A 25,946-nucleotide genomic window follows, 5' to 3' on the forward strand; every position below is an offset into this window, starting at 1 on the left:
AACACCTTTGACTTTGCTTGGGGATGGTTGATCAACAAAGCTGTCACAATGATGGATTCCCCTTGAATTATTGCTTAATTAGCTAAGCTGGAGGTATAAATCAAGTGCACTGCCAATTGTCTTATTCTGCACACAGGCGGCCATGCTCAGCCTGGCTCTAATGAATTATTAGCTCCTGCCACTGAGAAATTGCAATATGCAATCTCAGGTCTGTAATGGGAAAAGAAATCCAAATTCACATGTAGGGGCCAGAACCTGGAATAGCTTTACCACAGATATTAAGCGATATGAATGTGAGCAGTGCCACCGACCTCAACTGGAATATACGACCCCTAACTATGTTACTTTCTAGCTAGCCCACCAGAGAAATACAGAAATGAGAAAGGGCAAAAGCGCTGTATCAACGACTGCCTCCTACAACATCTTCATTCTATTGAATTGCAGCGTGGACAGCCCAATTTATTATTAGGTCACAGGGAATGGCTCAAGCAGATAAGAACTTGGTGATATGGTTCTGAGCCTCTGAAACTTTAGGGAGCAGTGGAATTTGTGGAAAGGTTTTTTTCTCTGTGTGTGAACTCTTTGGCAGAAAGTGGTGGTGATTTATTATTTTTCTACACCACTTGGGCACAAAGAAACAAAGCGAGTTTCCCTGAAAACTTCCAAAGAATTTGCACACCCTTGGAAAACTAAGGAGGAGCCCCTTCCCACCTTCACATCCTCTGCCTGTAATGTGGTGTTGAATCAGAGGTGATTTTAGGGTGGCGTGACCAGTGCGGTTCCACTGCTGCCATGCTGTAAAGGTAAAGGTAAAGGGACCCCTGACCATTAGGTCCAGTTGCAGATGACTCTGGGGTTGGAGCGCTCATCTCGCTTTATTGGCCGAGGGAGCCGGCTTTCAGCTTCCGGGTCATGTGGCCAGCATGACTAAGCCACTTCTGGTGAACCAGAGCAGTGCACGGAAACACCATTTACCTTCCCGCCAGAGCGGTACCTATTTATCTACTTGCACTATGTGCTTTCGAACTGCTAGGTTGGCAGGAGCAGGGACCAAACAACGGGTGCTCACTCCATCACGGGGATTTGAACCGCCAACCTTCTGATCGGCAAGCCCTAGGCTCTGTGATTTGGACCACAGTGCCACCCACGTCCCACCGTCATGCTGTAGAGAACACCAAAACTATGCTGTAGAATGGAGTGTGAGAAGTGGGACACGTGTCACACAGAGCCCAAACCCAGCCACTAAATTTGGGTTGGGGATTTCATCTTAGCTTTATACTGTGATGCTGCTGTTGCAATGTCCCAAGTCTTGTGGGGTGGGAGACAGGCCTTGCTCAGTGTCTTCTGGGAGCACCTCTTCCTTCTCACAACAAGGAGAAAGGAGCAGCTTGTGGTGCCCAGAAGCTGATTCTGAGCTCTGTTGCCACTTGAGCTTACCTTATAATCAGTTCCGGGTACCATTTAAGGACCCTCAATTTCTGCACTTTGGTGTTGTCACTATTAGAGTCATGTCCACTCTGCTGGGATAAGAACATAAGCAGAGCATGTTGGATCAGGCCAAAGGCCCATCTAGCACCCTGTTCTTACAGCGGCCACTCAGGTGTGTATGGGAAGCATACAAGCAGCACCTGAGTGCAACAGCACTCATCCCACCAGCAATTCCCTGGAACTGGATAGGGTTTAAGGCGCGAGAGTGCCTTGATCTAACAGGGTTGGAGACACATCGTCATGCATGTTTTCAGCCTCCACTTTGTGACCCATAGCAGCCCACCTGTTTCCTTCTGCAGCAAAAGAGGGAGCAGAGGGATGTGCAGCCAAAGCCCCAAAATCACAGACTGAGTTGTTAAATATTGGAACCAGGTGAATCTCCGCGAATGTCTATGCATTGCTGCTTTAATGGGATTTTAATGAAATGCTATAGAATTTTCTGTTTATTTGCTTTCAAAGTAAGCTCGCCATGGATTATTGAGTGCAAATTACACAGGCAGCCTGTGGAACTGCATTCTGCACCGATTAGCTGGTATGCAATGCAGCAGGTTATGAAGTATTAAAAAATCAACCACCTCTTACTGTATGCATGCATGTGCAGACGCACACAAACACACACACCTTTAAATGAAAGGGTTCCCAGAGCAGCCTACAGATCAATATAAAAAGGAGAGAGAACCCCTGACCCCAGGCTTACAATCTTAAAGACAGGACACACAAGCAACAAGGGAATGGGGAGGGCAGAGAAGAGGAAAACAAGAAAATTGACTCTTGAAGCTATGCAGTTGGAGAATAACTCCTAATGGGATGAAAACGGCTTCAGGGTGTGGGGCAGGGTGGCAGCGAGACCAAGGCTTCATGGGCACATCCCAAAGAGCACCTGATTGGCTTTGCCAGAGTACCCACAATGCCCTGAGCTTGAAGCCACCCTGCCCCGTCCCAGTAAAGAGCAGGAAAACTACCAGAGATGGAAGTAAAGAGAAGTGCCAACAAGAGAAGAATGGCAGACAAAACTGATGGGAGTATGCAGAGATGGCGAAACTGACGGGGAACATCAGAAACCAGGAAGATCAAGTATTTTCAAAAGATTGGAGTAAATTCCTAATTTATTGAAAAGACCACTGTAAACAGTTAAAATCATTGGCAGGGATGTAACGACACTTGTAATGTGGAATTAATTATGGTATCTATAGATATATAACAGATGGATTATGGTAAAAGATGCAGAAATTTTTATTTTAAATATGGAACTCATGGAGGAAGGGAAGGAGGTCCGAAGGTTTGAAAGAACCTTTTATTTTAATGTTTGAAATGGTTAAAGTTAAAATGTATAAAACCAATAGAAAAACTTTATTTTAAAAAGAGCAGGAAAACTACATCCCTCATCAGCTGGTCAAATCTAGCAGTTTAACCACTGCACTACATTTGGATGTGCTCCATAGTTTCAACAGTGGCTACTCCTTCTGCTGCCCTGCCATCGTAGAGAGGCTGCAGTGATGACACAGCCACTTCACTTGTCATTCTTCATTTGTCATTCTTCACACCTCTTCAGCTTGAAAAAAGAAAAAGAACAATATATAAACACCAGAGTCCCTCCTGATTTTCATTCTCAATGAAAGGATCGGGCCGCATTATGGATAGGGTTCATTAATGGTGGGTAGTCATAGGCATGTTTGTTTGGAAATATATGTATTCCATTTCATTCAGTAGCACTTATTCCTGGGTAAGTGTGCACAGGATGGCAACTTGAATCAAGTAGCACTGCTGAGTAGGGATCTCGGAGGAATCTGTTGAGAATGGCCTATCCAGCAGATTTCCTTCCATCCGCCCATTTGACTCCCATCATAGGGTAGAATCTTGCTATGAATGCTCTTCACCTTAATTGTCTACAACAATGGCAACTTATTTACATGTGCATATTCTACGTGCCTCGCCATCGCTCCAAGTGTACTGGGATGGCACCTTGTCCGGGGAGGGGACATGGTGGCAACAACCAGTGGCGTAGTGTGGGGGGTGCAGGGGGGGCCGGCCACACCAGGCGCAACATCTGGGGGTTAGGGTTAGGGGGCGCAAATCCACGGGTTAGGGGGCGCAAATTACTTGCCTTGCCCCGGGTGCTGACAACCCATGCTACGCCACTGGCAACAACCCTGGCCTCTGATCTGGGGCTTCCGTCAAAGTGGTAAGAACATATTAAGTGAGCTTCTTGTTGGTGGAGGATGTGGTGAAGGTGGTGATTTACATTTTCAGCAACTTGCAGCATGCATTTTGAACAGCCAACCAAAGAAAGTGAGCAGGGGCCATCAGGAAATGCACTTTCCATGCTAGGACTTCTTATTTAACAGATTGAATTCTGCAAAAAGTGTCCTTCCCCAATACACTGTTTGATATTAAAGCCTTTGAGAAAGAGGTTTTGGAAGAGAAAATTTATATATAACAGCATTTCTTTAAATTCTTACCAGCATTTATAGAGCATTGTCACTTGCTTAGCAGTACATTGTCATCGTCATCCACTAGGAGAAAGGGAAGGACAAAAGAGAGGGGGAAATCAATGCATTTATAAATTCACAGTGAAATGTAGCAAGAAAAATAGGGCTGCATAAAATGTCAACATATTTTTATTCTAAAGCAGAAATTGATTTTTGAAAAGTGGTGGTGGAAACTGTTCCCCTCAGTCCTGTTATTTGTGAGACCATTTCCCTCTTCAGTCTTACTTTTCTGCCATTATCTGATTTCCCCCCTCATAACTGCTGACTTGATTTCCTGTAATAATTCTAGATGACCACATCTCGCACCAACAGAGCTTTAAGCTCTGTTGATTAAAGGCAATATTGTTAGGATATTTCCGTTCCACCTTAAAAGGGAGCAGGCTTTGTAAGTAACAGAGTCTGCGCATGTCCTGTTGACAGGATGTTTATGCTTGCTGTTTTCCTTTCATTTTTGCCAGACGGTCAGAGACGCTGACTGAGAATGGACGTGTTTTCTTTTGTTCTGTTCTACACTAAATAAAGTCTGTAAATTATGCTCTTCTGCGGTGCAAGCTTTTGGCTGTGTTTCTGCTGATAAACAGTGTGCGCAAGCCCTGGAATGTGGCTAGGAATTTCCAAAGGCTTCGTGCCGCTAACTGCTGGATCTGCCTGACTACGGGAGGCCGATGGATCGTCCAGAACTCCGGCTTGGGCCATGATGGACTATATCTCCCTGGCAGTTTCCCAACAAAAAGGTTTCGGGCCCAGATTAATAGCACCTACAGGAGAGTAAAGCTGCAACAGACTGCGTTTGAGGTATGTTGGGGGAAAAGCAAAAGGAAGGGACGCTTTTCTGTTTTACCTCGGCAAGGAGCCTTTGATCTCCGGCAAGGCTTAATTGGCCTGGGAGCTGTGCCAAAAAGGCTTCGTGATTAATGGCTGCCAAGATAAGGAGTCTCTCAAGTTAAAAAAGACTCACGGCTAATGCCAAAAGCTGGAATGGAGTTTTTCCAAGCTTATGGAAATGCTGAATGCCCTAAGTTGGATGGGCAGAATTATGAAACCTGGGCAAAATGGTGTGAATCTTTGCTGCGTCAGTTTGGGGTGTGGCATGCCGTTTCTGAGCCCCCTCCAGTTCCTCTGAGAGAGAAATGGAAAGGCCAAAATTCGAAGGCGATAGACATAATAATCTTATCCGTATCTCTTGAGGAAATTAAGACGCTAGCTGGCAACACCACTGCATGTGGAATGTGGAATGCTTTGATGAAAGCTCACAAGGCAAAAATCCCAGCCCAGAGTTTGACTGCATCGGAGGTCCTAGCTGTTTCCCAGAATGCGAGTGGATGCAGGGATGCTGAGGGCACCGGTTGCAAGCTGCAGGGGGAGCTGACCGTCACGTCATCCCAGGCAGCATTCCAGCCTCCAGGGGGAACCAAGGAGTCGGCAGCTGAGAGCTCTGTTTCTCGTGAGAACCAAGGTCATTGCCTTTGCAGAGGCCAGAAAGGCAAAGGTAAACATAGGCAGACTCAGATGCCTGCAGATGGCCAGGAGCAGAGGGAGGGTGAAGAGCCCGCGCCAGGGAAAAACAAAGCGATGTTTGCTGGCACTGCTTCACCAAAGGCCAAAGGCACGTCTGCTGACCAGAAGCAGGGGGGCAAGCTGCAAAAGCCCACGCCAGTGGAAAGCAAGGTTTTGCTTGCTGGCACAGCTTCACCAAAGGCTAAAGGCACGTCTGCTGGCCAGGAGCAGCAGGGGGGCAAGCTGCAAAAGCCCACGCCGCTGGAAAACAAGGGTTTGCTTGCTGTAAGGACTGCTCCAACAGCCAAAGGCAGCTTTGTTGTTGATTCAGGCTGTACGCGCCACGTTTCGAAGGATCGCCATCTCTTTATCTCCTTCAAGCCTCAGAAAGGTGAGATCCACCTGGCTGATGGAAGGACGTTGCAAATTGCTGGAGAAGGGACTGTGAAACTTGCAAGTTTGCACACAACCATCAGCGGTGTACTATATGTTCCAGGCGCTGCAAGCAACTTGTTGAGCGTCCCACAGCTTACTGGGCGTGGTTTTCAGATTTCCTTCAAGAGGAGCGTCTGTGTCATCAGTAAAGGCAAAGAGGACTATTTGCATGCAAAGTTTATGGATGGTTTGTTCCATATAACTTATGATGACACTGCTGTTGTGTCAAATGCTGATTCTTGTTGTGTTGCACAAACTAACAAAGTTCTTCATGCAGGTTGCATTCACGATGCACATCAAAGGTTTTGTCACCTCTCTTGGAAGGCACTGGCCAAGATGCCAGAGGTGGTTGAAGGTTTGAACATCAAACCCTGTAAATTTCACATGAAGTGTGTATCTTGTGCAGAGAACAAGGTGAAGGTTGCTCCAAAAGGCAAGGAATCTAGCAGGCAGGCTTCCAAACCCTACCAGCTAGTGCATGTGGACCTGGTTGGGCCACTAGCGCCCTCTTTAGGAGGAGCAAGGTACTTCATGATTCTGATTGATTCTTTTTCGAGGTACATTCATGTGTTTTTGCTCGAACAGAAATCGCAAGCGTTTCCGAAGTTTAAGGCATTCTGTGCTTGGTTGGAGAATGTGCACGGTAAACGTATTTCTTGTTTGTTTACTGATCGGGGCGGGGAGTTTACTTCTCAGCAGTTTGAAGCTTTCCTGACTGAGAAGGGAATCCAGCATGACATGTCAACGCCCAGATCGCCATGGATGAATGGGCTTGCGGAGAGAGCAAATCAGACATTGCTGCAAGGAATAAAAACCTTGTTGCATGATGCCAATCTCCCTGATAAGTTTTGGGGGGAGGCTTTGGGGAATTTTGTTTATTCTTTTAATCGCAGATTGTCATCACCCATTGGCTGTACCCCCTATGAGAAGATGTTTGGCAAGAAACCCAACACCAAACACATGAAAATCTTTGGTTCTGACATGTGGGTACGCACACAACAAACCAACAAGCTTGGGAAGTGTGGGGCACATGGTTTGTTTATGGGGTACGAAAAAGGTGCATACAGGGTATGGATGACTAACTCTAAGTCCATTAAGTTCACAAGGAGTGTTGAGTACAATCCTAAGTGGGGGCAAAATGTGGGAATTTTCCAGAGTTACCCAGAGGAGGATGAAGGTGATGTCAAGCAAGCAGCTAAAGATGAGAAAGCTGCTGCTGATGATGATGAGGATGATGATGATGAGGATGATGAGGATGATGATGATGATGATCAGAGTTCGGATTCCAGTTCAGTGGGCGGCGCTGCTGCTGCTGCTGGTGTCAGTGACAGTGATGACACAGCAGACTACAAGAGCGCACAGGCCTCAGTCAGACCATCTGATGCGTCTGACAATGAACTGGAAGAACCACTGTTCACCATTGGTCATTTTTCTCCTAAGAAAGAGGAGATGAGTCCAGAAGACTTGCGTCTAGTACACAGATCTGAAAGGGCGACCAAAGGCAGACCTCCAAAGAGATTTGCTGATGAGTTTGCTAAGACAGCAACTGCTGTTCTTAGTAGCTCAGAGAAGGTATGGGAACCTTCAAGCTTCAAAGAGGTTCAGGAGTTGACCTCTAAAGATGCTGAGCCTTGGCTTAATGCCATGAAGGCTGAAGTTGATTCCTTGAACAGGAACCAAACTTGGGAACTGGTACCGGTAGTCCCAGGAATGAGACTGGTTGGCAGCAAATGGGTCTTCAAGGCCAAGACAGACCAGAATGGCAAGGTAGTCAGACACAAAGCCAGATTGGTTGCCAGAGGTTTTTCACAGGTACCAGGACAGGATTACCACGAGACCTACTCTCCCACAGTCAAATATGAGAGCATTCGGCTGATGCTCAAGATCGCTGCGGAGGAGAAACTGCATGTTTCCCACCATGACATTAATACAGCTTTTTTGTACGGGGTTTTGGGGGAGGAGCTGTTCATGCTTCCACCTGATGGAATGGAGATACAGAAGGGAATGGTCTGTAAACTGCGGAAATCCTTATATGGTCTCAAGCAGAGTGCCAGGTGTTGGAACACAAAACTCACTGAGACATTGCTTTCTCTAGGTTTTCACCAGGGCAAAGCTGATCCATGTGTGTTTGTCAAGGAGGAGGGGCAAAACAAACTGTATTGTTTATGTTTTGTTGATGATCTTCTGATGTTTTGGAAGAATGAGGCTTTTTACCAAAGCACCCTAGCTCAGCTGAAGGAGCACTTTGACATGAAGGATCTTGGTGAGGTATCCAACTATCTTTCTCTGCAGGTGGAGAAGGACCAAGCAGGTAATTTTCTGGTACACCAAACACAGAAAATTGCTGATGTGTTAACCAGGTTGAATTTGGTTGATGCAAACCCAGCAGACACACCGATGGTGACAGGTTACCAGGTAGACAGTACTGCTGAAGCGTTTTCTGACACAACGCTGTACAGATGCATTCTAGGCAAGCTGAATTTCATTGCCAGATGTTCAAGACCTGACATAGCTGTAAGCTGTAATCTGCTTAGCTGACATGCCAACAATCCTACGGTTCAGGATTGGAAAGCTCTGAAGCACATAGCCTGCTATTTGAAAGGGACTATGCACTACAGGCTGAGGTTCACCAGTCAGAAGACTGGAGGTCTTGAAATCTTTGCAGATGCAAGTTTTGGAAGTGACACCACGGATGGAACAAGCACTTCTGGGGTATGCTACATGTACAACCACTGCCTGTTTGACTGGTTGTGCAAGAAGCAGACAACAGTGAGCCTAAGTTCCTGTGAAGCAGAACTCAATGCTCTGTCATTTTCACTCATGGATTGTGAATGGTTGATGCAACTGTTTAAGGACATCAGAGTGTCTGTGAAATGTCCTGTACAAGTGTATCAAGACAATAGATCGTGTTTGGCTTTGCTGAACTCCGAGAGTTGCAAGCAGAGAACCAAGTACTTGCAGATTAAGCTACATCGTGCAAGAGAGTGTATTCAGAAAGGACTGATTCGGGTGTCCTACATGGCAGGAAATGAAAGTCCTGCTGATCTGTTGTCTAAGGTTGTTAACAAAGAACAACTTAAGGTTTATGTACAAAGGTTGCAATTGGGTGAACCACAGGTACAACAGGTTACACGGAAAGGGGGAGGATGTTAGGATATTTCCGTTCCACCTTAAAAGGGAGCAGGCTTTGTAAGTAACAGAGTCTGCGCATGTCCTGTTGACAGGATGTTTATGCTTGCTGTTTTCCTTTCGTTTTTGCCAGACGGTCAGAGACGCTGACTGAGAATGGACGTGTTTTCTTTTGTTCTGTTCTACACTAAATAAAGTCTGTAAATTATGCTCTTCTGCGGTGCAAGCTTTTGGCTGTGTTTCTGCTGATAAACAGTGTGCGCAAGCCCTGGAATGTGGCTAGGAATTTCCAAAGGCTTCGTGCCGCTAACTGCTGGATCTGCCTGACTACGGGAGGCCGATGGATCGTCCAGAACTCCGGCTTGGGCCATGATGGACTATATCTCCCTGGCAGTTTCCCAACTGTTAAGAGACACTAATTGCTGCTCAAGCACGTATACAGCACGTACCAAAAGTTACATGTGAAGCAGGCAGTTGCACACAGGAACCTGTTTTCCCAAGTAACAGCCCAACTGTAGTTCAGTAAATGGCGCATTTCTTAAGTAATGAAAGTAGATTGAATCAGGTGGCATAGAGACTGCTGAGCCAGCGCCCAACGTTAGTTCAATAGCCTGTGACTTTCCTGAGGCTGTCATTGAAACCTTAATGATGCACATTTTCCCCTCCTTGCCACGCTTGAGATGGTTTTCCTCCTCACTCAAAATAGTCACGTCTAGCACTGCAATCACATGTGCTTGTGGACTGGACCGGCTGCTACATGGGAGACTAGAAGTTGCCTGTACCAGGTCAGTGAGCCTAAATATATATTACAGTAATGGCAATGTGATTAGCAATTGCATTGTGAGTTTTTGAAACACAAAATAAATAAAAGGCATGGGTGCTGAGGAGGAGAGCTTTAACGTAAAACAAACAAATGAACAAAATGAAGTTAACAGACTTAAATAAGCTTAATAATCAGACTATGCATACACAAAAAATAGTATCTGTGCTGCCCATAAATGTGTTAATACAATTTTATTATATAAAAATGGAGCTGAACCTTATAGTAAAAAAGATGGGAAGAAACAAAAATCCAGAATATAAGAACTCTGTAATGCAATAACTAAAACAGATAAGTCTATAAACAAAACCTATGTCAAAATAATATTTCCACAACATATAAAGAACCACAGAATAATCTGGATCCAAATAAACAGTGTGTGATTTATGATTCTTCAACGCTATTCTTTAGACAGCTAAAATGTCAGTAGAGGGTGTTCTAAATGGATTAATACATCTATTTAAGTCTGTTGGACGTGACCTTTTCAGTTTTATTTTGCTGTTTAATGAGCCAGACCTTCTTTCTGATTGTTAAGGTGAAGTTTAAGCCTCCCCTCCCCAGCTGTGAGAGCAGGGCAGTGCTGAAGTTGGAGCTGTGTGGATATCCTGGCAGAGCCAATCCAGTGCTTCTGTTGGTGCATCCACACCAACTCGTTTCCACTCTGACCCATTCTAGCCCCATCCAGGAAAGTCACAGTGGCTGGCATTGGAAGGTAAACTCTGCCCCACCACACTGGCCACCGCTAGCCAAAGATTTGGGGGCTTTTGTTTGTTTATTGACAGTGAATTGCATTGACATGTCATTGTAGAACATCTTGGGTGGCTTGTAAGATGTAACATTCGCACTGAAAATGCAATTTTCTCCCTCAATGCTGAATTCACCAGATATGGTGATTTTTTATTTATTTTAAATCTTTCTACTTCTACTTCTACTTCTACTTCTACTTCTTTTATTATTTTATTATTTGTACCCAGCCACTCTGGGTGGCTTCCAACAGAGATTAAAAATACATTAAATCCCTCTCATTTGTTCCTTAAAGTATAAACGTACAGGGATATCTAGAGGTATTACTGGTGATACTTTGGAGTGAGAATTCCACTCTTGAGCAACCTCATCAAAGCATCATGTTCTGCATTTGAAAAACCTCAATTCTGAAGTATTAAGTACCGAAGAGAGAATAAAAATCTGTTGCTAAGCCCCCTTTTGCCTTCATTTAATGGACTGGCTGATATGAATAGTTCTTTCTAAATTGGCAAATCTTGAAATGTGAATCCATACCTCCAGACACAATGAAATATGCATTCAAAATCTGCTATGAATGCCTATTCCAGTTTAGGTTTTGTGTTTCGTGTTCTCTCCCCCCTGCTTTTTTTAAAAAAAATAAACCTGTTTCAATCTCATTTGAGAAGGAAAGGCATTTGGTTTCCAAGGATAAAAACAAGCTACTACGAACAATAATGGAAGAGAGGAAAATGGAATTAAGCACCACTTGCCTGATCTTCAGTGAAATAGATTCCTCTGCCATCTGCAGATAAATTGCGAAATGCCTCTAGAGAGAACAAAACAAAGCTTCAATTTGCAAGAAAATAGAATAGTTTGTAAAACTATAGGGGGAAAAGTGGTGGCTTCTAGCATATATAAAACCATAATAAAACATTTTTAAAACTTCCCTATCTAGGGCTGCTTTCAGATGTCTTCTAAAGGTTGTATAATTACTTATCTCCTTGGCTATGCAGTTGCATAACTCCATACCCTCCAACATTTCTCCGATGAAAACAGGGATGTCCTAAGGAAAAGCAGGACATTCCGGGATCAAATCAGAAACTAGAACGGCTTCTGTAAAACCAGGACTGTCTCTGGAAAATAGGGACACTTGGAGAGTCTGTTATTGTGGGAGCCTTTTTTTGCAGCTGCACCAGATGGTCCGTGTGCCTATTTTGCTTAATGGTTAATCCAGCCCTGTCTTTTTCAGACATTCTTTCTTTCTCATTTAGGTGGGCCTGCTGTGCTGTGGAGGCTCCCATCATGCCTGCCTCCACCATCTGTCTCTTCAGGTATTTGCTTTTTGTGGGGAGAGGGGGAGCGGCTGGCTGTAGGGCCCTGGAGTTGGGCCCTGGACTCCGACCCTAATGGAGCCACAGGTGTGTTCAAGCACCACCGAAATGAACAGAAACCGCCTAAGAGGACAGCTGCTTCTCAGAGACAGTGGCCAAGTTCATGCATGATGCTAAATCATAGTTTAGTGGCAAATGAGTCTTGGCAAGCCATGAAAGCATAAGAAGAGCCTACTGAATTGCACATCTAGTCCAGCATTTTGCTCCTGCAGTGGCAGCCAGAAGCCTATGAGAAGCCTACAATCAGGACCCAGAGTACACCAGAACTGGGATTCATACCAGCATTGGGCTTGTGTGTGTCCCCTCCCCCTTTCTCAAGTTCACCCATGCAGTGGCGTAGCGTGGGTTGTCAGCACCCGGGGCAAGGCAAGTAATTTGTGCCCCCTAACCCTAACCCGCAGATGTTGCGCCCGGTGGGGCCGGCCCCTCCTGCACCCCCAAGCTACGCCACTGCACCCACGAGGAGGAGAATGGAAACATTCACCTGTGTTTTTTTTTAAAAAAGCAATGTTTGCTGTTATGTCCAAACCAGGATGTGTCATTAGTTTAAATTATGGCTTATTGAAGAAAGCTAGGAACCGAAACCATGGCTTGGTTTTGATTTCGTTTCAATAAATCATCGTTTAAACCGATGTCTGAACCGGGCCACTGTGTCAAAGGAGATAGACAAATGTGCGTGCTGTGCAAAGTACCCAGCATCTCAAAAAACAAAACACAACACTGCTCTGTATGAATGCCACATGCTCTTTTTGCTAGCGTTTTGTGTAAAGTAATGTCCACTTATGCGTGCTGCAGAAACAAATTCTGCTTGCAACATCCTTTGTGAGAAAGGGTGTGGGGAGCATAGAAAAAGGAGCAGCTGGCCTTGTTTGTGGCTTTCTACTAGTCACAGTGAGCTAGAAGGCGATACGGAAGATGGACTCAAGAAGGGACATTCAGCCTTTGCAGTAATACAGTAAGCATCCTTTTCCTGCCTCTAGCTAAACTGCAGGCTTAGGAGACCTAGTATTCTCAGAGCAAAACGGTACATTAATGTTATGGTCTTAACTGCGATTTAATCTCCATCTCCATTTTACAGCAACTTTTAAAGGGAGAGATGCTTTTGATTTAGGTGTTATTACTTTGGATTTCCAGGGAACATGAGTAATGGTCTAACAAGCCTCTTAATTTATTTATTTAACTATCTGTCCTCAATTCGTATTATCGATGTGCTGCCCTTTATTTCCATTTATCAGTAATCATCTCCTGAGTAAATCCCACTGGCAGCGCTTTCAAGTGTTTGAAGAAATGCATAATATGTTTTTAAACTTTTAGTAAAATAAAAATAGAAAGATTATCGGTGGATTTCCCCCACCCCCAACCCCCCACGGGTTCTTATTCTTGGAATTGTGATTTCTCTTCCAATAACTTTTAAAGAAGTTATTCCTCCACCAACAATGCAAGATGCTTTTATCAAACTTGTATAATTTAAGTTGGGATTGTATTAAATTTTAGCATCTATCTTGGAAATGTACTGTGTCCTGGCAGGGAAGGGGAAATCTCCCAGGGTGAGAGGCTGAGGGAAGAGGCAAATGTTCCCAGGTGAAAGATGAGAGGGTGCATCTTTCTCTGTATGGGATAAAAATTAGGCTATATCTGTAAGAGAGGACCCTGTACTCTTCTAGCGCTTTTCTTTTCTTCTTTTCTCTTTTCTACTGTTTTTTTGCTTAGATTCGGGGGGTTTTAATCGCAATGTGAAAAGTTTTAATAAAACTTTTTAAAAGAAAATGAGAAAATGAAAGTGTCCTGCAATTTGATTTCTTATTTTTAAATGTTTCTGCCAATAAAGCTTGGAGATTTTTCTAATTGGATTTCCAGAGGTATCTGGTAAAATCCAGTCAATGGCAAAGATCACTCACACAGCTTGAGCATTCGCTTTGCTCCTGCATATTCCCTTTCCAGAGAGACAAGCCGCTTTCCAGACAGTGGCTTGTTTCTTTAGCAATATGAAAATTGTCCATGTGAGTTTCCCTAGGCACCTTCCAAACTCACATTTCAGGCTAAGACAACCTTTTAATATAGGTCTTCATGTAGCTTTCATATGTCTTCATGTCACCATCTCCCCTTATTTTGCCTCTTTATTGGAAGAGTCCACTTTTGAAGGAAGGAAAGGAAAGTTTTGTGTTTGGTAATTGCAAGTCAGCTAAGGAGCTCCAGGTGCATAAGAAGGCATACATGATACTTCCTTTATTTGAAATTGTTGACATATGACAAATGCACATTTCAGATGTGCATTCAAGTGACAGCCATAAAGCATTTGTGCTGTGTCCCTTTGAACTGGATGTGCAATCAAATGCACATCTCATCAACATCCTTACACAAATGTCACACTTAACATATTGTTTATGCATGCCTAGAGCTGGGTCAAAACCAGAAAACAAATGTGTGAAGGTCACTCTCTGCATTGGATGTTTCCATCCTTGGATTTATTCCTACTTTAAAAATAAATAAATAAAATAAAATAATAGAAATAGCTGATTTGAAGTCAGACATTCAGGTGCTTTGCCTGTCTGTTGCAGGCAGGCAGGCAGGCAGGCAAACCAACAAACCATGAGACAGTTTCTCAAAACACACACACATTCACACAAATAATAAGAGCTTATACTTCACAACATGTTTTAGGGAATGGAATTGGATTGGATAGAGTATTCAAATGCTTGAATTATGCTCTATTTTACAACAATAATATTTTGTGTCATTGCTCTGTTTAAATCTACATTCCAATTATTGTTGGACTCCACCTGCCCTCAGCCCCAGGCAGCATGACCGATGGTCAGAGATGGTGGAAGCCTATAGGCCAAAGTGCATTTTCTGATTCTCAGAACATTCAGTCAGTGAGTCACCTCTTCAACAATGGATGCCAAACTACTGCATCAAGTGAAAATCCTTAAAATGTATTAGCAACTAAGGAAATGTTTTTACGGACATCCGTTGTGTGTAACTTACTTGCCATGGTCTCAAGACGAACCATGCAGCACACAAAATCGGGAAAGTTGATCCTCATCAAGGAGTCACCGAATCGCACGGTCATCAGCTGGAGGGTTGTGTCATTGATGAACAGACCTGCAAACAGCAACAGGAGAAGGCAAAGGAAGAGACGATAATATATTTAAAAAGGAAACATTGTCCAGTAATGTTCAACAACTGCAGAGAATGGAGTGTTGTCGACTTCCTCAAACATTCCAATCAGGGCTACTTCCTTTATATATACTGTATTTTTTGCTCTATAAGACTCACTTTTTCCCTCCTAAAAAGTAAGGGGAAATGTGTGTGCGTCTTATGGAGCGAATGCAGGCAGCGCACCTATCACAGAAGCCAGAACAGCAAGAGGGATTGCTGCTTTCACTGCGCAGCTATCCCTCTTGCTGTTCTGGCTTCTGAGATTCAGAATATATTTTTTCTTGTTTTCCTCCTCCAAAACCTAGGTGCGTCTTGTGGTCTGGTGCATCTTATAGAGTGAAAAATACGGTATATAAGAAAAAAGTTTACAAAACAGCCCAGAATCTGGAAAGAGCATTGTGTGGGTGAACAAGAGTCACAGCTTTACAGCACACTTGCAGGAATGTCTTCTCCGCCTCACTGATTTCCAGGTAACCAGGAATAGGATGCAGTCTTAGGCAACTCAAACACTAAACTCATGGCAAGGGGCAGTCAAGTGGGTCCCTGGCTGAAGGAACAGGACCTTAGGAGGGCTCACAATGGCAACAGGAATCCCTGGGGTGCTCAACTGCTGCTTAGTATTTTCCCTCCTGTCTGCTTAGAAGGCAAAGGGGAAGAGAGAGAAATGAATGACATAATCCTGGGCCCGGAAACAAATGTTTGCAATTCATTTGACTTCAGCATATCAGTAATTAGATGCAGGATTTATAGGGTTGAAGGAACCTCTTCAAAGGAACCCAGAATCTACTGACTTGTAAAGTGCAGGAAGAAGCAGCACATCTTAAAGAGGGCTGTGCTTTCCCCCGAATTCTGCTCTTGGGGCAAGAGAAGCTGACTTTGCCATATTTATATTCATACTACTTACAAAGACACACACGCCTCCCTTTCTTCTGTTCAGAGCCTGTACTGTTTGCTGTTTGCCTTCAAGGACTGCACAGCATGCAATTTTCCTCCCTGTGTTACACTTTATTGCCTTTATTATCACCATACCTTCCTCGCACCTTCCTTTATGCGGCACATTAGTGATAGATTCCAGATAGTGGCACAGAGAGCATCTGCCCCCACTCCAATTGCGCACCAGGAATCGTAACAGTCTCTAGAGGCCACCTAACTCCCCCTCTCCTCTCCTCTCCTTTCTCCTTCTGAGCAATCTCACTTAAGTTTGCGGCTGTCATTTGATCACACTTTCTTTTTCACTCCCCACCCAGGGGAGGGGAAAAAGAATTAACATGTTAAAGGCATAATGCAGCTTAAGAAGCTATCTAAAAATCTAAATGCTCGTCACTAAGGCAGTGTTATTGGACCGTAGCTTTCTCTGTGCAGTGTGATGGATTGCGTATATTAAGGTTACCAGATTTTTTTCAATGAATCTGGGGACACCTGAATTAATTAATTAATTAATTAATTAATTATAGTGGTACCTCGGGTTACAGACACTTCAGGTTACATACGCTTCAGGTTACAGACTCCGATAACCCAGAAATAGTACCTCGCGTTAAGAACTTTGCTTCAGGATGAGAACAGAAATTGTGCTCTGGTGGCGCGGCAGCAGCAGGAGGCCCCATTAGCTAAAGTGGTGCTTCAGGTTAAGAACAGTTTCAGGTTAAGAACGGACCTCCAGAATGAATTAAGCACTTAATCCGAGGTACCACTGTACTATGTTCGGGACGTTGATGCTGCAGTGATAGCGGTGGCAGAGGGGCGGCCGCCACCTTGACCTCAAACCGCCATGTTCCCTTTTCCTCCGAGGCTTCTATCTCCTTTCTCCATGAGCCTGGACAGCCCCTGAGTTATTGGTTTTTCAGTGGTGGTGGGGAAGCGGTGCACGGTGGGTCAGGCATGGAAGGCAGAGAAGGAGGGCCGAGAGCAGCAGCGGTGGTCAGGCTTGGGCAGCGCGATTCCTCCCTTCTCATCGCAGCAGCCCCAATCCCATTCCTACTTGTGTGCAAGCAGGAGAGGGCCGGGATCCCTCAACTGGGAAGCGAGGCTTCACACTGCCTTTTGGAGCAGCCCCATCCCAACTGCTACTTGCGTGCAAGCAGGAGGGGACAGGGATCTCTCAGGCAGCGCAATGCCTCCCTTCCCATCAGAGCAGCCCCAATCCCATTCCTACTTGTGTGCAAGCAGGAGGGGGCGGGGATCCCTCAGCTGGGAAGGGAGGCTTCCTGTTGCCTAACTGAGAGATCCCTGCCCCCTTCTGCTTGCACGCAAGCTCTGATAGGCAGCGTGAAGCCTCCCTTCCCAGCCTAGTTGCTGGGGTCAGGGAAGGTGGAAGCAGCCCGGAAGCTGCATCTTAGAGCCCCTGCACCACCATCATATGGGGACTTCCAAGCAGCTCCTGAAGCCAGCCAGAGCCAACTGCTCTGGGCTGCTGAGACTGCCGCTGCTGCATTTCCTGGGGACATTAGATGAAATCTGGGTACGTTCCGGGGATGGAATTTGTCCGGGGACTTATTCGCAAATCCGGGGACTGTCCCCAAGAAACGGGGACGTCTGGTAACCCTGGCATATATAAATCTACCCACCAAAGGACTCTGCTGCAAAACATCAGGAACTGAGGAAGCTAAGGGTTAAGGTTGGAGGCTTGGTTGCAATTCCAGGATTGTTCAGCAGATGTCATTGCGAACTCAATGGATTCTGACTTCATGAAAGAAACAATCTTCAACATTCTGCAGAAGGCGCCAGAATTGGAATTCGTGATAGTAAGATCTGTAGCCGATCTTCCCCATTCTTGTCTCATCCAGGGCTTGTGACCAGGGTTTGTTTGCTATTTTTTAAAAAATAAATAAATGAACTGCACCTGTATCGGCAACCTGACCCCCCCCCCCCAATTTGGTAGGTGAAACTTTTTTCATTCCTAATCTCCATATCAGGAGAAAAGCTTCACTTGCTATATTTCTGTTTCAGAAACGTTTCCACAAAGATGTATCAAATTTCAAAACTTAAATTGGCCTTAACTGAAAATACATTCAGATTTTCTCAGCATACCTTCTTGCTCTGTTACTCTTCTCAAATTGGAAATATATAGGAATCCAGAATTATTTTCATCTTCTCTTTCAAAAATGTCCTGGAAAATATTTAAACCCAAGATAATATTTTAGGACATGGCTAGCATATCGATTCAGTCACTGCCATATGAATTATCATAGCTAGGGATGAAATTTTCTGAAAATCTTGATGTTGAGCTTATACACATAGGGTGCCCCCCCAATTCCCATCTCATTTCTTAATCCTTATCAGATGTGAGTTTCTGCCTGCCCCTCTTCAGTTAAAGCTATGAGAAAGTCTCATATGTTATATCCATTATTACACACAATATCTTATGTATAATATTACACATGTATGCATTATACATTTCCCCAGTAGTGATGTACAGAAGTGAGAGCTGGACCACAAAGAAGGCTGATCGCCGAAGAATTGATGCTTTTGAATTATGGTGCTGGAGGAGACTCTTGAGAGTCCCATGGACTGCAAGAAGATCAAACCTATCCATTCTGAAGGAAATCAGCCCTGAGTGCTCACTGGAAGGACAGATCGTGAAGCTGAGGCTCCAATACTTTGGCCACCTCATGAGAAGAGAAGACTCCCTGGAAAAGACCCTGAGGTTGGGAAAGATGGAGGGCACAAGGAGAAGGGGACGACAGAGGACAATATGGTTGGACAGTGTTCTCGAAGCTACCAGCATGAGTTTGACTAAACTGCGGGAGGCAGTGGAAGACAGAAGTGCCTGGTGTGCTCTGGTCCATGGGGTCACGAAGAGTCAGACACGACTAAACGACTAAATAACAACAATGCATTATACACAGATTCTATATGCATATACAAAGTTCACAAGAGTAACCAGCACATAAACCGATACATACAAAATGCTCATTTATACAAATATAAAACTATGTTGCACAAATATAGTACAACATGGACCTTGGCTCTTTTATAAATATGTGTTGTTGTTTTATAATATAATGTTGTATATTACACATAGTGATTTGGGCATTTAAAAAAATAAAAGAAACCCAACAGAACATAAGCGGTTTGGGCCTAAGTGAAGCTCAGTACTAGAGGCAACTGAGTTGTATGTAAAGTTTGATAAGGTCAGAACTACAAAAATTGTTTATAAATCCATTTAGAACAGCGTGGCACAGTGCAGTGAGGGTTTCACGCTATTATAGGGTGAAAATCTCTCTTCTCAGGAAAATGAGATCATTAACTATTTAAAAAGTACGAAAAGGAAGAAAACAGGAAAAGGCCAAAGAAGAACAGGGAAGCAGCTGAGAGTTTGGATTCATACAGTTCAGTCATACCTTATACTTATAGAGATTTCGCCAAAGCTTTTCAAACTCTTGCAACGTGAGTCTTCCATTATTACTGGCCTGTAGATGTGGTCAAGTTTTAAATACATTTTGATTGTGCTGCATATTAACAGATCAACTTGCGCACTGGCTGGTAGCCCAGAGTGGGGAAACAATCAAAACATTAGTATCTATGATTTGCCTCTCTAAGCTTTACGTCTTGCCTGGATTGAGCAGAAATATGGTGCTGTAGTGCACTTTCGGAATCGTCCCAAATCAGATGACAGGTGGGGTGATGGTGGCATATTTGAGAGTTTCCTATATTAAAAAATGAGAAATCCTCCCCGCACACAGACATAGGACACATCAGGAAAAGGCAGTATTAGAACCTGTTTGGCATTCTCAATTTGCATTTGCAGGCTGCTGAGAAATGTCACAAGTACTTCATGACTAAAATCCATTAAATTTCAAAACCTGCAAAGACTAAGAAACTACAGTCCCACTTCATCCGATGTATAAAGTGCTATCCTGAGTTATAGGTATATACCCTAATGTTTTGTTCTTTGCAAGGTGTAAAGATTGAGGTTAGAGGGAAAAGAAATGCAGAAAAGTACAATGGTGCCTCGGTTTACAAACTTAATCCGTTCCTGAAGTCCATTCTTAAAACAAAACCATTCTTAAACCAAGGCACACTTTCCTTAATGAGACCTCTCGCCACCGGCGCCCTTCCACCTTTCGGATTCTGTTCTTAGACCTAGGGACACTACTTCTGGTTTTGCTGAATTCGTAAAACAACTCATTTGTAAACAGAACTGTTCTTAAACTGAGGTACCACTGTACCTAAATTTTGTGGTAGTTCACAAAACAGTTTTTGATGACACAGGTATCCTGGCATTGGTAAGCCAATTCACATATATGATTCATTGTAATTCACATGATGATTTCATTTGAAGTTCCTTTGCTTCAGAATGGCCACTTTAAAGTCACTTAAAAATATTGTAGAAGCCTTTGTTCCCCGATTTGCTTTGGAATATTGTCATTTCTGAAGTAAGATGGTGCCAATTCTTTTGTCTATTATTTTGCACAGAGACTATTCTGGATTCACCTTTTGCAATCCCTCAAATCATGTATACTCCCCTATAACTCAGGATAAAACTTCATGGAACTGATGTGGTGGAATGTGTTCCACAAAAGCTTACACCAGATTACGTTTGTTAGTTTTTAAGGTGCCACAAGATGCTGTATTGTTTTTGCTGACAAAATCTAGCACAAGCAATTTTTTTTAAAAAAGTTGCTACAATAAATTTTGTTTCCTGAATGTGAAACACCTGCTTTGCTTAGGCAGTAAATACATTCATTTCCTATGGTTGAATCTCCTTCTAAATTTTAACAACACGGGTGGCGCTGTGGGTAAAACCTCAGAGCCAAGGAGTTGCCGATCGCATGGTCAGCGGTTCGAATCCCCGCGGCGGGGTGCGCTCCCGCCGTTCGGTCCCAGCGCCTGCCAACCTAGCAGTTCGAAAGCACCTCCAGGTGCAAGTAGATAAATAGGGACCGCTTACCAGCGGGAAGGTAAATGGCGCTCCGTGTGCTGCGCTGGCTTGCCAGATGCAGCTTGTCACGCTGGCCACGTGACCCGGAAGTGTCTGCGGACAGCGCTGGCTCCCGGCCTATAGAGTGAGATGAGCGCACAACCCTAGAGTCTGGCAAGACTGGCCCGTACGGGCAGGGGTACCTTTACCTTTATATTTAGCTTGTATCTCCATATATATTTCACACTCCATTAAAAAATGTGTATGATCTTCCACTGCTAATTAAATACATAAACAGACCTTAGCATTCCAAGTCTGGTCTATCAGGGGAGGCAGATTCAAACAAGTTTGTTTAAAGGCAATCTTTAGTTCTCTATGCATCAAGTGTTCAAAATATTAAGGGACCTGGACATGAATGATAGTGGAATATTAAAAACCATTTACAGAAATAAATAATTGTCGCAATTACTTTGGAACAGAACATCTTTCAAACACTGCAATAATGCCCTTTGGGCCTTGTCATAGCCCAAGAGATAGAAATGGGAAACTGAAAACCACAAATTTAGAAACACAAAAAGGGCACAGTCCCTTGATTATTTGGATTTCTCTCCCCCAAAACCCCTCTCAGGTTCCACAGAAAAGACTTCCATCATTGCCTAGGGATGGAGGAGAAATTTGGTCCCGTTTGCATCTTAATGCAAAAGTATCTAATTAGCGCTTCTCAAAACAATATGTGAATTGAATTTTGCCCTTCCTTTGGAATGCACATCTGTCCAAATTTTGCAATGCAGTTCTCCAACCGAAAAATGTATACAAAAATAAATATACAAAATTGCAATATATTAGGCAAATATGGGGTAAATGTGCTTATTAGAAGAAATGCACACCAAAAGTATGATGAACTCCTCACTGCACTCAGAAATCTAGCACATCAGGAAAAGACTGGCTTAGATTCTGTCTGGCATGTTTGCTTTCCATTTGCAGGTTGTTGCTTTTTTTAACACGGGAGAATGTTCAAGTATGCAAGTTCCCTTCTTCTGATTCATACGTAGAAGTGCAACAGTCTGGAAAGGGCTGTCTTACCCAATATTGGAACTGGTACTTTGGCTGTGAGAGCCCACACTAGATTAACAGTGTGCTTTATTGCATACTCCTCGTCCCAAAAGGAAATAAGCAGCTATGATGACCAGTTCTAATAGGCAACATATTCAAAGTCAGGCAAATGTAAAAGAGAAACACGCTTCACAGTTTTTTGTTTGGTTTTTCAGGGGATGGTTGTGCTGGTATTGACAATCTGGTGAACTATTATTCATCCTGTGTTACTTGCGTCTTCTATTTAGATAGTTCACGCAGCGATTTTACTGTTAACAAGACAACATTGGAAATGTAGAACAAAAGGGAACTTTGGCGTGAGCATAAATTCTATCACATTTGCCTTCCCTTTCTCCTAGACATCGGAACAAGTCTGGGCGTGAAATGTAGTCAGATAGTTAGGCTTTTCTACGCAACATAAAGTCTTCTTGGATGGAAGATTGGACTGTATCTAGGTTCTGATAGGAAGTGATTTACAGAAGTAGGCAACATTTCAGGTGTTTCAGGAGAGGGTTGTTTTGATCTTGCCTTTCCTACCTGACATTTAATCAAAAAGGGGACCTTAGAGGGAAGAGTTTGGCCACTTATAGACTCCCTGCATATGCAGTGGGCAGATCTCATAGCAAATATTTACTTGCGGGGCTCCTGCAGTGGGAAGCACAGCCATAACTCAAAGCAGGGAAGGGCAGCGTAAGGAAGGTTTATTGCATTTGTTGAAAAGATACATCCATCAGAGCTAAAAGGCTCCTGCACGAATCGAAGCTGAATCCATCTCCGCTTCCCCGACTGGCCATTAGATCTATAAACGGATAAATCAGAAAGCAACAGGGACAAAGAATAAGGAGGTTAGGAGAAGAGGCAGGCATGAAACGGTCCACTTGTAACCCAAGGAATTTGGAGTCAAAGTGCCACTACTGTATGCTGTTTCACACGTCACATTTTGCAAAATATACCAGAGGGGCAATTGGAAAAGGACTGGGCCTTGGAGTGTTTAAGGTTGATTTAAACTCTGTTGCAGCATTTGAGGAACTTCAGTAATAGTTGCAAGGAATATATAAAAATTAAGATATACTAAGAAAAAGTTTAATTATGATAAAAGTGTGTATTGGCAATAAGTAATGTGAAATTGAAATATGGAATAGACGGGAGGTTGGGTCTTTAGTGTTAAGACGAATTTATGTTTTATCGTTTGTTAAGAAAATTATGTGTCTATGGTTATTCCTGTGTGTAAAAAAGAAAAAGAAAAGGTTGATTGATGAACAAGTGTGTTTGGACTACTGCCTCTCCAAAGGCCTCCTTCTCCCTCCAAACGGAGAATGTTTGCAAGTTATCCTATACTACACACATTCAACACCACAGTTTTTAACCCAATCACAAACTAATGCCTGAATGCCATGATTTCAACTTAAAGGTTGGGAAAAAATGAAAAACTGCAGGAGGCTGAAGTAAACAGATTTCTTCATCCTTACACATTACAGGATAGGATAGACTTTCACACAACAACCCTCGTGACTTCTTGTTTAGGTCTGTGACTCAACTCTCATGGCAGACAGTGGCAGACCTAATGGTTGCTGCCCCGTGACTTCAAAATATGCACATCCACATTCCCGCACATTCAAAATATGCTCCTCTCTGTGTGTGTTTTAGCAACTGTTCAGGATACAAGACAGAAGAAAAAAGAACTTGAAGAAATTAGTTGGCTATCAGCGATGAACTTTACCTTTCTGGACTATTTCATTCAGAATTCCTTGCAGCTGTGAGGCATCCAAGTAGGAGGCCTAATAAAGAACATATGAGAAGGGCTTACAAATGCTACAAAAGTTGTATATTTTTTAAAACAACAACAAACTGTTTCTTCATAGATATAGAACTGAGAGGTTTTTCTGGGCAACCTGACCTTTTCTTGGTAGTGATTCTCCATTCCCAAGGCTGCTGAGCGCTTATATGATCTCTACCAAAAATGGCTTGATTCTGCTTTAATTTTTATTCTTAGCTAATTCCCAGCAGCTTCTGAGATTTGGGGAGTGGGGTGGAGGTGGTAAGTATTCTTATTATTTATTTCATTTATGAATGACTTCCCAGGAGGCATCCCATGAAAGCAAGTTACAACAGAACAACCTATTTAAAACAGTTGCATTTATAAACAAAACAATTTTAAACAACAGCACACACACGAAATGGATTCAAATCCAAGACAGATACCAAATATTTCCAATGTTTTAGGTTTGTTGAAAGAGAAATGGCAAGTTCCCCAAAGTCAAGAGAGAAGGCACTTGCCTGTCTGATATACAACGGGAAGGAGATCCAATGGGTGGGTTGCCAGCACACTAAGGGCCTGATTCCAGTATTGTGTAGGATGGTCTCTGCAGGATGTACTCCCTTGCAGAATGTAGGGAATGAAGCAATCTTTTAGGTGTCCTAACCCTAAGCTGTATAGGGCTTTGTACACCAATACCAGCAACCTGAACCTAGTCCAGTAACTAATGGGATGCCAGTGAAATTCTTTTCAGAAGTGCCGTAATACGATGGTAATATACCAGCCCAAAGAGAACAATTAAGCTGTCACATTTTGCACTAGCTGCAGGGAGCTTCTGGGATTGTGGAGATCAAGATGTTCATTGGACTACAACGCCCATTTGCGTATTGCCTATTTATCTTGTGGACTGCCCTGAGATCTTTCGACAAAGGACAGTATAGAAATCTAATAAATAATACAAAGTAAATAATATTGGCCATACTGGGACACTGAGAGATCAATACAAGCTATGAGAGGCCGCAGGTTCTCCATCCCTGTTCTAAGAAAATATAATGCTTTGCACTGTTCTTTTGGTATCCGTAGACGAGATCACATGGAGTTGTGCCTTTGCAACGCTGCCATAACACCATGGCGTAAAAAGAGCTGAGAATCTGGCCTATTGCCCCTGCAGCTTGGAGTTGCTTGACTCACGAACCATGGAGAAACTTCCTTCGTTGCCCTCCTGCTCCCGGAGACAAACCTTGCGCATTATTCGCAGCAGGCAGTGTCATTTTCACCTTTTATGCATTGATATAACTATTAGCTGTGAGAGGTCTATTGTGCAGAGGCTTTTGGCAGCAAATTTTTCTCTTGACTAAGTCAAGGAGTCCTTTATAACAGTTTATTAAGCCATTAAGAGCATCTCCTGTGAACACATGCAGCTCAGCTCAGAAAGAATGGGAATCAATTACCCAAACATTGACTGATGTCTGCTTTCCAAACGCAGCAAGTGCAAACTGGAAGTAATTCTGATCACAGTAAAATATGATATACATACCCACATATATTTGTAGCCAAGGGTTACTGCTAATTGCTTGTTTAAGGAACACCTTTCTCCCCTCAAGCAATCAGCCCTCAGCCATCTATTATGTTTTAGCTGGGTTCCTTGCCCTATTTGTTACAGCAGCTGGCAAATCAATAGAGTTTTGAGAAACCCACCTGAGATCTGCATTTGCTAAAGCTGAATAAAGAGCAAGACGGGAGACTTTTATTTCCCAATTCTACATGCCATGTTGATGCAGACAATTTTTTTTCCTTCCCCATTCAACGTACCTGATTAGCATATCTTAGGAAGATGTTTTCATAGGAGTTGTCTTGATTCCACTTGGGCACAACCTGGATCAAAGGGAAGTATGTGCGTACAAAATCAGTCACAAAAATCAGTCGGCATGAGACAGCATCTTATTTTTATTCAAACGACCCACAGATGTTTCAGGCAATTTAGAGTTAGCAACATTTGCACAAAAGGAGATTCAGTCACCTCCTCAAAAGTACGAAAGCGGGAAGAAATGTGATACAACAGAACTCTGTTCTCGGATTGTCAATTATCCCTCCTTAATTATCTGAA

General features: G+C 43.4%; 1 protein-coding gene across 3 annotated transcripts in view; it reads right to left on the bottom strand.

The window, feature by feature from the left end:
* Positions 1–2,819: 2,819 nt before the first annotated feature.
* Positions 2,820–25,946, bottom strand: part of CAPN13 (calpain 13) — an 84,286-nt gene continuing 61,159 nt past the window's right edge. For 2 of the 3 annotated variants that reach the window (XM_083496081.1, XM_083496082.1), the window contains 9 exons: positions 25,652–25,714; positions 23,804–23,861; positions 22,809–22,882; positions 19,472–19,540; positions 18,159–18,237; positions 14,958–15,074; positions 11,352–11,407; positions 3,948–4,001; positions 2,820–3,040 (listed from right to left, as the gene is read on the bottom strand). In XM_083496081.1, coding sequence (XP_083352207.1) covers positions 3,975–4,001; positions 11,352–11,407; positions 14,958–15,074; positions 18,159–18,237; positions 19,472–19,540; positions 22,809–22,882; positions 23,804–23,861; positions 25,652–25,714 — 543 coding nt within the window. In that variant the 3' untranslated portion in view covers positions 2,820–3,040; positions 3,948–3,974. Of the gene's footprint in view, positions 3,041–3,947; positions 4,002–11,351; positions 11,408–14,957; positions 15,075–18,158; positions 18,238–19,471; positions 19,541–20,920; positions 21,397–22,717; positions 22,883–23,803; positions 23,862–25,651; positions 25,715–25,946 lie in introns of those variants that run through there. The other variant, XR_014524292.1, reaches the window with a different exon arrangement.

The sequence above is a fragment of the Podarcis liolepis genome (assembly GCF_965112155.1).
Source record: "Podarcis liolepis genome assembly, chromosome: 3".
NCBI classification, from domain to species: Eukaryota; Metazoa; Chordata; class Lepidosauria; order Squamata; family Lacertidae; genus Podarcis; species Podarcis liolepis.